The following is a 14641-nucleotide window of genomic DNA, read 5'->3' as shown; positions in this document are numbered from 1 at the left end:
TTGTTTTGTTTTTTTGTTTGTTTATTTTGAGACGGAGTCTCACTCTATTGCCCAGAGTGGAGTACAGTGGTGCGATATCGGCTCACTGCAAACTCTGCCTCCTGGTTTCAAGCAATTCTCCTGCCTCAGCCTCCCGAGAAGCTGGGATTACAGGTGTGCACCACCACACCTGACTAATTTTTGTGTTTTTAGTAGAGATGGGCTTTTGCTATGTTGGCCAGGCTGCTCTTGAACTCCTGACCTCAGGTCATCCGCCTGCCTCAGCCTCCCAAAGTACTAGGATTACAGGCATGAGCCCCCGCACCTGACCTATATGTCTTTTTCCAGGTACTTCCGTTGCTCCTAAGAGAAACTGGGAAGCACCAGCTGTGTCAACTGTATGTACTGCAGTGAGTTAAACATTGCTGTGGGGGAGGATAATTTATTACAAGGATGTTGCTCACATCAGCCTAATAGCTGACAGAAATGATAGGAAAGGCAAGACGTGGTGGCTCACGCCTGTAATCCCAGCACTTTGGGAGGCCAACGCAGGCAGATTGCTTGAGCTCAGGAGCTCGAGACCAGCGTGGCCAACACGGCAAAACCCTGTCTACAAAATATGAAAAAATTAGCCAGACGTGGTAGCATGTACTGTAATCCCAGCTACTCAGGAGGCTGAGGCACAAGAATCTCTTGAACCTGGGAGGTGGAGTTTGCAGTGAGCTGAGATTGTGCCACTGCACTACAGCCTGGGCAACAGTGAGACCCCATCTAAAAAAAAAAAAAAAAAAGATAGGAAAAATGTTTATTATATTCTTTGCCTCCTAGGTCCTCCCATATATTTTCTTGATAGGGAAGCCTCCTCTTCTGAGGGAGGGTGTAGGGAAACAGGCATTTGCATAGTTAGGTGGTAAGTGTGTAAATTGGAAGGCAGTTTGGAAAGTACTGCTCTGCTCTATAGAAATAACTTCTTACTAGTGCATAAAAACATGATTAGGATATTCATGAGGCATGGCATTGTTTTTCATAATGAAAATGGGAAGAAGTCTAACTGTCTTGGGTTGAATAAATTATAATTTGGCTGTCCTGTGGAATGCTGTACTGTTGTGACAATGAGACAGATTTATTTGTATTGGCCCCAGCATGAAAAAGAAAATTGCTAGGCAGGATGTGATTGGAAAAATTTTTTTTAAATTTTTGAAAAGCAAGAAGATTGCCAGGTGTGATGGTTCATGCCTGTAATCCCAGCACTTTGGGAGGGCAAGGCTGGTGGATCACTTGAGGTCAGAAGTTCAAGACCAGCCTGGCCAACATGGTGAAACCCCATCTTTACTAAAAATACAAAAATTATCTGGGCATGGTAGCAGGTGCCTGTAATCCTAGCTACTTGGAAGGCTGAGGCAGGAGAATTGCTTGAACCCAGGAGGCGGAGGTTGCAGTGAGCCGAGATCATGCCATTGCACTCAAGCCTGGATAACAAGAGCGAAACTCCGTCTCAAAAAAAAAAAAAAGAGAGAGAGAAAAAGAAAAAAAATTAATATATTGTATAAAGGAAGCAAGTTGCAGAATAGTATAATTACATTTATGTAAAGAAAATTCGTATCTGTAAATCTGTAGGAAAGATCTGGAAATACTTCATAGAGCCGTACGGCAATTACTGGAGTAGAGGGATGGGCGGCATGGAAAGAGGGATTTGTGCTTTTAATTCTCTATACATAGTACCTTAATTATTTACAGTTAGTATATATTGCTTCTGTAATGCTTAAAAATACTTAAAAACTATAAAGAACCAGGGGGAAAAGGAAAATGGATGGTTATCTTTATGTGGTGGGATTTTAATTTGTGTGGGGGGGGCAGTATTTTTTATAATGAAAAAGTTTTAATAATTGGGGAAAATCATTTTTAAAAATTACTTCAGGACTTTTAAATTTCATGAGCCCTTTCTGAACAATGAGGATGGCTTTGTTCTTGAATTCAAATTAAAAATTTAAGTCATCAATAAATGAAAAATAAAAGAAAAAGAAAAAAAATTTCAGTCATTACCTCTTCTGAAAGCATTGGGAAGCTCAAGGAAAGATTGAATCTCAGCTGTTTCCTGACTTCTCTCCTAGGTTAGGTACTGTTGTGCAGAGATTGTCAAACTTTGCTGAAATGATATCACCAGGGATGTTGAATTCCTAAGAATAGAGAGTCCTAGGCCCCACTTGACACTTAATCAATTGGACCCTTAGGCTGGAGTTGAAGGCCTAGGAATGTAAACCACTTCAGGCAAGTCTGATAGCTAAGTTGGAAAACCATTGCTGTAGGCAGTACAAGCAGAAGTAAGACACAGGCCTATATTTAAGGCATTTACTAAGTGAAATAGCATAAGACAGTAATGTCAGTCTTTCATGAGGCACTATGGGATTAGTCACCAAATAGATGGTAGAGATAGATAAGCACTGAAAGAAAGAGCACTGGACCAGGAAGACTATAAATGCTTTATGAAGGAGGTGAAATGTCATAATATTAAATTTTGAGCCTAGGAGGTAGAGTTTACAGTGAGCCAAGATTACGCCACCACATTGCATCCTGGGTGACAGAGTGAGGCTTTGTCTCAAAAAAAAAAAAGAATAAGCCTCTGATGTAGATTGTGAGCCAGATATTTCATTTATATATTCATGTAAGAAGTATTTAATGGACAGCTACTAGGAGTCAGGCACTGTTGAGTATATTGAGTAAGACAGTTCTACATAGAGTTGTTACATACAGCTCGAGGTAGGTACTGTGAATATCCTCACTTTACAGACTGGGAAATAAGATTAGCAGAGTTAAGTAGCATGTCCAAAGTCTTACAGTTAGCAGGTGGTAAGTAGGGAGCCCTAGAAGCCTGATACCACTGTGCTGTATTAACATTGGGCAAGATTTGGGTCAATGGAAAGGAGGCATGAGGACTTTACAGGTACACAGGGAAGTGTAAGGAAAGTGATGGGAAACAGTGACTAGATAAATGAAGGTATAAGGTAAGTTAGGACCAGGTGGTGGAAAGCCTTGTCAGGCTAAGAGGATCCTAAGTGGCAAATGCTCACAAGATCCAATATTTGAAGTCTGGGAGGAAATCGCTGATGACTTGAAAGGCATTTTCTCTTCCAGGTTAACTTCATAGTGTCATCTGCAAGATTAGAGAGGGATTTGGGACTTCGTGCTCCCTGGTATATCCACAGCAATTAAAACAGTGCCTGACTCCTAGTAGCTGTTGACTAAATATTTCTTGAATGAATATATAAATGAAATATCTGGCTCGTAATCTACATCAGAGGCTTATCCTTTCCCCGCCTTTTTTTTTTTTGAGACAAGGCCTCACTCTATCACCCAGGCTGCAGTGTGGTGGCATGATCTCAACTCACTGTAACCTCTAGCTCCTAAGCTCAAACCATCCTCCCACCTCAGCCTCCCAATTAGCTGGGACTACAGGCATGCGCTACCACACCCAGCTAATTTTTGTAGAGATGGGGTTTCACCATGTTACCTAGGCTGGACTCAAACTCCTGGGCTCAAGTGATCCTCCTGCTTCAGCCTCCCAAAGTGCTGAGACTACAGGAGTGAACTACCATGCCCAGCCTTGGAGGCTTATTCTATATTCTGCCCAATGAGCCCAAGAATTTAGCCTTTCATGTTTTTTTAAAAAAAATTTTGTGAGTACATAATAGGTGTATCTATTTTGGTATAGGCATGCAATACATAATAATCACAACTTGGAAAATTGGGTATCCATGGCCTCAAGCATTTATCCTTTGTAAAAATACAGAATGCTTTACAAATTCCATGTCATCCTTTTGCAGGAGCCATGCTAACCTCTATATAGTTCCAATTTGAGTGTGTGTGCTGTTGAAATAAGCACTCTCATCTGAGTTTTTTTCCCTTTCTTCTCCACAAAGGCTGATACCAACTATTCCATGTTTCATTTAGAATCTTCCTTCTTTATATAATATTTTCTTGCCGGGTATGGTGGCTTATGCCTGTGATCACAGCACTTTGGGAGGCCAAGGCAGGTGGATCACTGAGGTCAGCAGTTTGAGGCCAGTTTGACCGACATGGTGAAACCCATCTCTACTAAAAATACAAAAAAAAAAAGAACAGCCAGGTGCAGTGGCACCTGCCTGTAATCCCAGCTACTTGGGAAGCTGGGGCAGGAGAATCGCTTGAACCTGGGAGTTGGAGATTGCAGTGAGCAGAGATCGCGATACTGCACTCCAGCCTGAGTGATAAGTGAAAATCCTTCTCCAAAAAAAAAAAAATTCTGCAAAGCTCTGGATGTTAACTTTTTAGTTTCATGTAAGAACTGTGCATTTGGTCACAGTCCCTCTTGGCAGCCATCCCTGGTTATCCCTTGCCATTCTCACTATCAGTCACCATAGACCCTCATCTTTCCCCTATTACCCTCTGGGCTCCCTGCCTCCAGCTGCCTCCTTGATCCAGTCTGTCCTGCCCATATTACCAGATGTGTTATCCTCAGAGGCCTTGTAATCATACCACTGTCTTCTCAGACACCTTTATGGAGCTAAGCCCATGGTTGCTTCTGGGGCTTTCCAGCCTACCCTCAGCACAGTTTTCAACTGCATCTCCACTGTGCTCCCACGTGGCTCTCTCAAACAGGCCTGCTTGCTGCTACCAAATAGGTCATTTAGTTTTGCCGCCTTTGTACTTTGCCCCTTCTGTTCCACATACCTGGGATGCCCCTCCCATTCCTATTTGCCTATCCAGATCCTTCCTATTCTTTTTTGAAAACTCTGCTCAGATGCTAACTCCACTTTTCCTCAGGTGCCCAGTTTGAATTACTGCTCTTTGTTCTCAGTTGTTATTATTATCAATAAGCACCCAATCATGTGTTACCTTGTGACATTACTTGCATTGCTGTCTTAAGTGTTTTAGAGCACTGGGTTTTGTCTCCCTTTACATCTTCATACATTATCTCCCCTAACAATCATATGGTTGTTGAAAGTCTGTGGGTGCCCCATAAAATGAATATTTAGACTTAGTCATCATTTTTAAGAGTTAAACATGGGTGACAAGACATATGAATATACATAGAAAACACCTTAGGAATCTACAAAAAAGCTACTAAAAGTAATAACTAATATAGCAAAGTTATAGAAGACAAGATAGATGTACAAAAATCAATTGTATTTCTGTATACAATGGCAATGAACAATTGGAAATAGAATTTAAAACAGTGCCATGGTCAAGCACAGTAGCTCATATGTGTAATTCCAACATACTGGGAGGCCACGGTGGATGGATCACTAGAGCCCAGGAGTTCAAGACCAGCCTGGGCAATATGGCAAAACCCTGTCTCTACAAAAAAATACAAAAATTAGCTGGGTACGGTGGTTTGCATCTGCAGTCCCAGCTACTTGGGAGGCTGAGGTGGGAGGATCACTTGAGCCTAGGAGGTCAGTCAAGGCTGTAGTGAGCTATGATCGAGCCACTATACTCCACACCGAGTGACAGAGCAAGACCCTGTCTTAAAAATAAATAAAACACAATTTCATTTATAATAGCATAAAACTTAAGTAGAAATAAAGTTAATGGGCCAGGTGCAGTGGCTCATGCCAGCAATCCCAGCACTTTGGGAGGCTGAAGTGGGCAGATCACTTGAGGTCAGGAGTTTGAGACCAGCCTGGCCAACATAGTGGAACCTTGTCTCAACTAAAAAATACAAAAAAAAAAAAAAAAAAAAAAAATAGCTAGGTGTGGTAGCACATGCCTGTAATTCCAGCTATATGGGAGGCTGAGGCAGGAGAATTGCTTAAACCTGGGAGACGGAGGTTGCAGTAAGCGGAGATTACGCCACTGCACTCCAGCTGAGGTGACAGAGCAAGACTCAGTATCAGCAAAAGAAAAAATAAATAAAATTAATGAAAGAATCATAAGAAGTACACTGAAAACTTTAAAATATTGCTGAAAGAAATTAAGGCAGCCGGGTGCAGTGATTCACGCTTGTAATCCCAGCACCCTGGGAGGTCAAGACAGGCAGATCACTTGAGGCCAGGAGTTAGAGACTAGCCTGGCCAAAATGGCAAAACACCATCTCTACTAAAAATACAAAAATTACCTGGGCATGGTGGCGCACACCTGTAGTCCCAGCAGAGGCGTGAGAGTCACTTGAACCTGGGAGGCAGAGGTTGCAGTGAGCTAACATCACGCCACTGCACTCAAATGCGGGTGCTAGAGAAAGACACTATCTCAAAAAAAAAAAAAAAGCCTAAATTAATGGAGAAATGTGCTTTGTTTATGGATTGGAAGACTTATTATTGTAAGATGTTAGTTCTCCCCAAACTGATCTATAGATTCAACACAATCCCAATCAGAATCTTAGCAGGCTTTTTGTAAAATTTGACAAGCTGATGGTATAAGGTACATGGAAAAGCAAAAGTATAGAATAGCAAAATAATTTTGAAAAAGAAGAACGAAGTTGAAGAACTCACTATCTGATTTTAGAACTTACTAGAAATCTACTACAGTCAAGACAGTTTGCCTACTGGCAAACAGGTAGGCAGATAGATAATGTAACAGAATAAAGTCCAGAAATAGATGAATAAACACATGGTCAGCTGATTTTCAATAAAGGGGTCAAAGTAATTCATAGGAGAAAGAATGTCTTCTCAACTAATGATGCTGGGACAGTCAGACCTTCATATGCAAAAAAGCAGACTTTGGTCGGGGTCAGTGGCTCACACCTGTAATTCTAGCACTTTGGGAGGCTGAGGTGAGTTTATCACCTGAGGTCAGGAGTTCGAGACCATACTGGCCAAAATGGTGAAACCCCGTTTCTACTAAAAATAGAAAAAAAAATTAGCTGGCACAGTCACACATGCTTGTAGTCCCAGCTGAGGAGGCTGAGGTAGGAGAATTGCTTGAACCCAGGAGGTAGAGGTTGCAGTGAGCCAAGATCATGCCATTGCACTCCAGCCTGGGCAGCAAGAGCGAAACTCCATCTCAAAACAAAACAAAAAAAAAGTAAACCTTGATTCGTATCTTATACCATATAAAAATTTAACTTGAAATGACTTGAGACCTAAATATGAAGCCTAAAACTAGAAAACTTTTGAAAGAAAATATAGGAAAAAATATTTGGGACCGGGATTAGGCAAAAATTTCTTAACTAGGACATAAAAAATTGGCCTTGCATGGTGGCTCACATCTGTAATCCTAGCGCTTTAGGAAGCCAAGCTAGGAGGATCGCTTGAGTTCAGAAGTTTGAGACCAGCCTGGGCAACATAAGGAGACCCCATCTCTACAAAAAATTTAGAAATTAGCTGGGTGTGGTGGCACATGCCTGTGAGCCCAGCTACTTAGGAAGTTAAAGCTGGAGGATTGCTTAAGCCCAGGCTGTTGAGCCTGCAGTGAACCATGATTGCGCCACTGCACTCCAGCCTGTGCAACAGAGCGAGACCCTGTCTCAAAAACAAAACCAAAATTATAGAGTGACACATTGCAAATAATGCAATATTATTCGACAGTAAGAAAAGAAGCAACTACTGATAAACACAAGAACATGGATGAATCTTAAGAGCAGTGTACTGAGTGAAGACTCAAGACCATCTGATTCTATTTATGTGATATAGAGAGACAAAACCATAGATCAGTGGCTACTTGGGGTAGGTATAAAGGGTTGACTACAGAGGCGCCAAGGAGAACTTTTTGAGTTAATGGAAATGTTTTATATCTTACTGTGGGGGTTATGCAATTGTACATTTGCCAAAACTCACCTAACTGTACACTTGCATGGGTTTCATTGTATGCAGCTATACCTAACTTTGTTTGGGTGGGGTGGGGGGAAGTCTGGAAGACACTGGTGTCTAAGATTGAGTTAGGTCAGAAAGATGAGTAGAAGGAATTCTATTTTGTGTTGCCTGGTTAGTGCTTTTCCCCTTATTGCAGATCTTTACCAAATATCCCCACCATTCCATCTTCCTGTTGGAAGTTCATAAGCAAATATACAGTTAGTGTCATTTCCCTTTGAGCCAGGTTGAGTTTGACAGCAAAGACTGGAAGTTAATGGTGGGCTAAAATTGACTGTAAGAAAAAGTGATCAGAACTAGGTGGGACTTTCTCATCAATGGTGCCCACTTTTTTTTCTGTCACAGTGGTTTGGGCTCTTGAACGGTCATTCAACATACCTTTATGTGTAAACATAATGAGCCAGTGTTGAGTTTGGGGTTGGTGAGGGTTGTGTACCATTGGACTTTTAAGTGAGCATTCATTAGTTTGTTTAATGAAATTGCATGGGGTGTTTCATATTTCTGGCCCCTGAGCACCAAATGTCCTCAGCACTTCAGTCATTGCGGCAGCCAAAACCACCCCTACTCATTTTCAAAGACCTCAGGGGTTTCAGGGAAAGGTGTACTTGGCTTGGCAGATAGTGCACTTACGTAGTTGGAGTCAAGAATGCAGGATTTGAGTCAGAAAACCTGTAAACAAATCTTGTCTCTGTCTCCTACTGGCTTTGTAGTGTTGAGTGTAACCACCCCTTTGAGTCTGGATGTCCTTGTCTGCCAGGGGATGGTTGGACTAGATGCCCTCTCAGGGCAATCGTTTTTGATTCTGCAGTTTAGTGTAGTACAGTGTCAAGACTCGTGTCACTGGCCAGGCGTGGTGGCTCATGTCTGTAATCCCAGCACTTTGGGAGGCTGAGGCGAGAGGATCACTTGAGCTCAGGAGTTCGAGACCAGCCTGGGCAACATGTGAGACCTTGTCTCTACAAAACATGAACAAAATTAGCTGTGCATGGTGGTGCATGCCTCTAATCCCAGCTACTTCAGAGGCTGAGGTGGAGTGGAAGGATCACTTGAGTCTGGGAGATGGAGGCGGCATTGAGCTGTGGTCGCACCACTGCACTCCAGCCTGGGCAACAGAGCAAGACCTTTTCTTAAAAAAAAAAAAAAAAAAAAAAAAAAAGACAGTCACTTACCAGGGATTTAATGTATTTGCTCTACTGCTCACAAATGCTCATATGTCTCAACTTTGGCATGTTACAGGTTCAGCTTGTTGGTTTAGATGAGGAGAGTTCAGAGTTTATTTGCAGAAACACCTTTGACCACCCGTACCCCACCACAAAGCTCATGTGGATCCCTGACACAAAAGGCGTCTATCCAGACCTACTCGCAACAAGCGGCGACTATCTCCGTGTGTGGAGGGTAAGCGGATGCTTTATTAGCAGCCAGGCAAGTGGGCTTTCTCAGCCTCAGCTGTTAGCAGTGAGGAGTCACAGAACAGACAGGGGTTGGAGGCATCGAGTGTCATTGCTGCACGGGAGAAACAAGCAAAGCCTGAATGGACTGACCTTGTTTGGCTCAGCAGATTTTCTAGTAAATCAAGTCAAGAGTCCATGAAGTCTGGCTGCTGACTGCAGTCAGCTCAGTCAACCCAATGTGACGATGACAGCCTTCAGTGGAGGTGGGAATACTTGGAAACTCATATTCTGTTTGCAGCCAAGATGTTTTTGAGTAAATTAAATAGATACCAGGGCATTGATTCTGATGAAGAGTGTGAGCTGATCTTGGAGGATTCCCTCCGCCCTCAGTTGAGCTCAGCAGCAGCAGCGTCCTCTGTAGCATGAGTGTGGCCTTAGTCCACGTGTGCAGAGATTCCAGGTTGGGCAAGGTGAGAAGACCTCTCCCCTAGGAAGATGTAGGGATGAAAATGTAGAAAACAAAGCTGAGCAGAGGAGAAAGTATGAGGAAAAGTAGCATTCAGGGAGTCCTGGGTTTGTTACTGTTTTTGATAAAAATGTTTTCCCTCATGTTGTATGTTTGTTAAGATATTCTCTAAACAGGTATTTTTAAAAAGACTTTTTATGAGGATAAGACTGGCTAATTAAAAAAAAAATTGTTGTTCCTTCAGGTTGGTGAAACAGAGACCAGGCTGGAGTGTTTGCTAAACAATAATAAGAACTCTGATTTCTGTGCTCCCCTGACCTCCTTTGACTGGAATGAGGTGGATCCTTATCTTTTAGGTAAGAGAATTAGGGAGTATATATTTCAGCTGGAAGAAGCCAAAATACATTTTCTCAGATGTCACACTGGGCCGAGTATCATCCTAGAACAAGGCCAAATGGGAAGTAGGCTTGGTGTAGAATGTGGTTATTTATTAATTCCTTCCATGTGGGCAAGCTTTCCATGTGTGTAGCTCTTTCTCTCCACTTAGAATCTAAGGTCCTATGGTGAGGATTGAATTCTCACTTAAAATCTAAGATCCTACAGTGAGGATTGAGTATCTGACTCTGTCTGTGACTCTGCCGGTACCCCCCATGTTGTATTCTGTAGTCTTTATGGTATGTTGCTTTCTGGGCCTAGCGATGAGTAGACACAAGAGGGAAGCTTGCCCGAGAACCTTGCTCCCCTCAGCCCTGACTCGCACTGGTTGTTCGCAGGTACCTCAAGCATTGATACGACATGCACCATCTGGGGGCTGGAGACAGGGCAGGTGTTAGGGCGAGTGAATCTTGTGTCTGGCCACGTGAAGACCCAACTGATCGCCCATGACAAAGAGGTAATGATGCTTTTCCATTTGTCTTTCCTCAAATGCTTCCTGTGCCTTCAGCACAGGAAGAGGTCAGATTGTTCTCTCATTGTTCTGCACTTTATGTAGAAAATTGTAACATAACATCTTCTTGTCTAAATTGACAATAGTAATGTGTCAAAAATGGGAAAACAACACTATTGTAAAATAATGCTTTTTTTGGCTAATGTAAATGACTTATTCTAAGGTCTGTCATGGTTCTTTTCATGCCAGAGATTGCTTTTTTAAAATAATGAAGTCTCTTATAGAGGAATTGGGAACTGATATGATTAAAAAATAACCTTAGGGTAATACTTACCTTGAAACAGATTAGATTTGGGGAGAAAGGAAGGGAGACAGGAAGAGAAAAAATTTTCTGAGAGACAAACCTAATTATCCATTTTTCTCTATAAATATTTTATGAAGTTCTAGTATGTTCACTTAATCTTTATACTTTTATTACTGTTGGCAATGGAATATATTTTACTTTGATGGTGATGTTTCTGTGTTTATTGGGAAAACTGAGGAGAGCTATTTGTGATTGTATTTTTTTTTTTTTTTTTTTTTTGAGATGGAGTTTTGCTCTTGTCACCCAGGCTGGAGTGCAGTGGTACAATCTCTGCTCACTACAACCTCCACCTCCTGGGCTCAATCGATTCTCTTGCCTCAGCCTCCCAAGTAGCTGGGATTACAGGTGCCTGCCACCATGCCTGGCTAATTTTTGCATTTTTAGTAGAGACGGGGCTTCACCATGTTGGCCAGGATGGTCTCAAACTCCCAACCTTAGGGGATCCACCTGCCTTGGCCTCCCAAAGTGCTGAGATTACGGCGTTAGCCACTGCACCCGGCCGACTGCATTTTAATCAAAGCATTCTTCTCAGTGATTTTGGAAAATGCCCATAAATCTTTTCCTCCTAGAGCCATTGTGTGCTCCCGGTACTCTGAACTCCTGTGGGTAGTGTTTCCTTTTCTTTTCTACCCTACCTTACACAGCTGGGGGTATTGATATCTATACAGATAAAAAAGAATGTCTTAACCTTAGATCAGAAACTTGAGGTTGTCAACAGTGTAGGAAGATGTGACCCGGGTTATCATTCTTAGTAAGGGATTATCTTTGGCTTTCTATACTCCTAAGGGTTAGCTCTGTTACAAGACTTCTAGACTTGACTGCTGCTAAACTAGGGGTCAGATGAAGAGTTTGTCCCGCAGAGAGGACCAGTAAGGAACTTCTAGAAACCCTCTTGGCATCAGGTTGAACAAGCTGCTACATTTTAGTTATATGATAATTTAGCCTGCTGTTGTCTGTTAGGTCCAACCGATAAAATGGGAATTGAATTACTCTTAAGTATTTCAACTGTAGGATTTAATCCGGGGGCTCCTTATACAGAAGATGGTAAGGTTGAGAAGCCACATAGGTAGCAATGAGATCACCCGTAGAATGGGAGCAGCAGGAAACTGCCGCTGCCTGTAGGCTGGAGGGACCACGGGAGGAGGCAGGGTTCCTGGAGCCCAGGGGCTGGGTTTACCTGACAGAGACGCTTCTAGGAACAGAGAGAGGGGAGGAGAAATACTTTAGCTTCTCCCTGTCTCCCACCATCCAGCTTCCCACCAAAGCCTCCCATGGCTGAACCAGCCACAAGCAGCCAGCAGATCTGAGATCCTGCCAAACACAGGCTGTAAGAATCAGTTCTCTTGTGGCAGAGAGAAGAGCAGGGAGAAAGGCCAGGAATGGATCTTGACAGCAGGCAGGCCTGGACCAGCAGCCTCGTCTTAAAGTAATGAACCTGAGAAAGAATGATGGCTCTAGAGAAACAGTAATTGCACCTTCTTAGCACCTTTGATTGTTCTCAGTCCACCTTTCTCTAGGAGAAGACTTGTTTCGGAGACTCTCATTGCTACCTGGGAGATCAGTGTAGAAGAGGGTTTAGTGTACTTGGGTGTTGTCACCGTCCCTTGGCTCCCAATGAACCATGCTGGTGGAGCACTGAAGGGGCAGTCACTTAGAGCCAAGCGAGCATTACATACTCAGCCACATTGTCCATGGCACCTGTGGCATCTCTGTCCCTGAGGGTTATCAAGAGCTGGCATTGGGGGGTATACATATTGATAAACACGCCTCTGCCTTAAAGCAGCTGTACCTGGGTGCCTCCTTGTTGATGACTGGCCCAGTCCCTTCTGAACCACTTCTACTTCCTGCCATAGAAAGAGAAGCATAATTCCTTTATAGCCAGAAAAAAAGGAATTCATGAGGTTAAATAGCAATAGATGCTTATTTGGCAGTGTTGCTCAGTAGGCAGAACCTCAACACTGGAGCTGCAGTATTTAGTGAGAAATTCTACTCATGTCTCCCCAGAAGTCAGCTGTCATTATCCCCAAAAGATGAGTTTTGTTTGCCATTAGTTTGTCTGTTTCTGTTTCTCTCTCTACTTTCTCTACTTGTCTGGCTCTGGCTCTGGCTCTCTTCATCCACTCTCTCTCTTTTTTTTTTTTTTTTTTTTGAGATGGAGTCTCTCTCTGTCCCAGGCTGGAGTGCAGTGGCGCGATTGATCTTGGCTCACTGCAACCTCTGCCTCCTGGGTTCAAACAATTGTGCCTCAGCCTCCCGAGTAGCTGGGATTACAGGTGCCGGCTACTGGCCCAGCTAATTTTTTTGTATTTTTAGTAGAGATGGGGTTTCACCATTTTATCCAAGATGATCTCGATCTCTTGACCTCGTGATCCACCCACCTCAGCCTCCCAAAGTACAGGGATTACAGGTGTGAGCCACTGCGCCCGGCCTTCATCCTCTGTTTCTCTGAAGCTCTCCATTGCTTTCTGCCTCTGTTTCCCTATAGACATTAGTGATTTGCAATGTTTGCAGCAAATAATAAATGCAGAAAACTGATTCAAAACTTAAATTGATTCACTTACGACCACAAACCAACTACGAGAAGAAACAACATATCCTAGGACAAGAGGGTGCTACTAAACCTATTTGTGAATACAGGAACATCTGGGCCTCCCGTGACTCAAAATTTCTGTTACGTCTTTCTTGCAAATGAGTCTCAGGTCCAGGTTTCACAGTAGAATCAGTCTGACTGCTATTAAGTGGCCACAGGAGGGTTGCTGTCACCTCTGTGATTGATGATCTAGGCCTCAATGTGCTCGTAGACCTGCCTCTCATTGTGCACAAGTGAAAGCCACCAAGGCCCAGGAAATAAATGTCTCATTATTTTAATGTGGCAGAAGATAGCCACTGCTCTATTGGTCAGCAGGGTATGTGTCTTTTGTTTTATCACAGGGGTTGGAGGAAGAAGACTTGGAAAGCAGGAATGTGGGAAGAAGTCAGCCAATTTCTATAGCAGAATGATCTTTCATCTTTGGGAAACCACTGATATTAGAGCTCTCAGGTTTTAGTACTCACAAACACTGTTTGGGCTTCATTTACCTGCTTCTCTGTCAGGAGCGAGGTTTAGGTGACCTGGACATGGCAGATTTTTCTCCTATAGGAAGGAGAGTTAATGGATCTGAATCTGACCAGAGCTTCTTGTTCACCAACAGGTCTATGATATTGCGTTTAGCCGGGCCGGGGGTGGCAGGGACATGTTTGCCTCTGTGGGTGCTGATGGCTCTGTGCGGATGTTTGACCTCCGCCATCTAGAACACAGCACCATCATTTACGAAGACCCGCAGCATCACCCACTGCTTCGCCTCTGCTGGAACAAGCAGGACCCTAACTACCTGGCCACCATGGCCATGGATGGAATGGAGGTGAGCACTCCCCTCAGACTACCATGGGCCCTGCCAGGCTCCAGCACTGCTTAGTATATCTAAGAGGGTGGTCAACTGGAGCAGTTCGGCCCCCGGAGTATCTTTGAGAATATCTAGAGGCATTTTTGGTTGTCACAGCTCTGGAGAGGCAGGTGGTACTATAGCATCTAGTGAGTGGAGACCAGGGAGGCTGCTAAATATCCTACAGTGCCCAGGACAGTCCCCCAGCAAAGTATATCCTACACAAAATGACAGCAATCTCGGGACTGAGAAAGCCTGATCTGGAACAAGAATTCCTTTTAAGAACTTTTAATTTTTGGCTGGTCACAGTGGCTCATGTCTATAATCCCAGCACTTTAGGAGGCCCAGG

At 43.3% G+C, this 14641-nt stretch overlaps 1 protein-coding gene and 1 non-coding gene across 3 annotated transcripts in view; one reads left to right on the top strand and one right to left on the bottom strand.

Annotated features, from left to right (window-relative positions):
- The window catches only part of DCAF7 (DDB1 and CUL4 associated factor 7), a 41754-nt gene that overhangs the window by 17042 nt on the left and 10071 nt on the right, over positions 1–14641 (top strand). For both annotated transcript variants that reach the window (XR_010339810.1, XM_064369391.1), the window contains exons 2-5: positions 9000–9158; positions 9865–9976; positions 10394–10512; positions 14062–14271. Coding sequence is in view for 1 of the 2 variants with exons in the window: in XM_064369391.1 (XP_064225461.1) it covers positions 9000–9158; positions 9865–9976; positions 10394–10512; positions 14062–14271 (600 nt within the window). In the remaining variant the exon portion in view is untranslated. The remainder of the gene's footprint in view (positions 1–8999; positions 9159–9864; positions 9977–10393; positions 10513–14061; positions 14272–14641) is intronic.
- LOC135271780 (U6 spliceosomal RNA) lies at positions 3757–3859 on the bottom strand. The gene has a single exon (XR_010339906.1). It is a non-coding gene; the product is annotated as a U6 spliceosomal RNA (small nuclear RNA).

This window comes from Aotus nancymaae, unplaced genomic scaffold (assembly GCF_030222135.1).
Source record: "Aotus nancymaae isolate 86718 unplaced genomic scaffold, 86718_ANA_hifiasm-v0.15.2.pri h1tg000089l, whole genome shotgun sequence".
NCBI classification, from domain to species: Eukaryota; Metazoa; Chordata; class Mammalia; order Primates; family Aotidae; genus Aotus; species Aotus nancymaae.
Note: the sequence above shows the minus strand (reverse complement) of the source record. Positions and strands in the feature narration are given on the sequence as shown.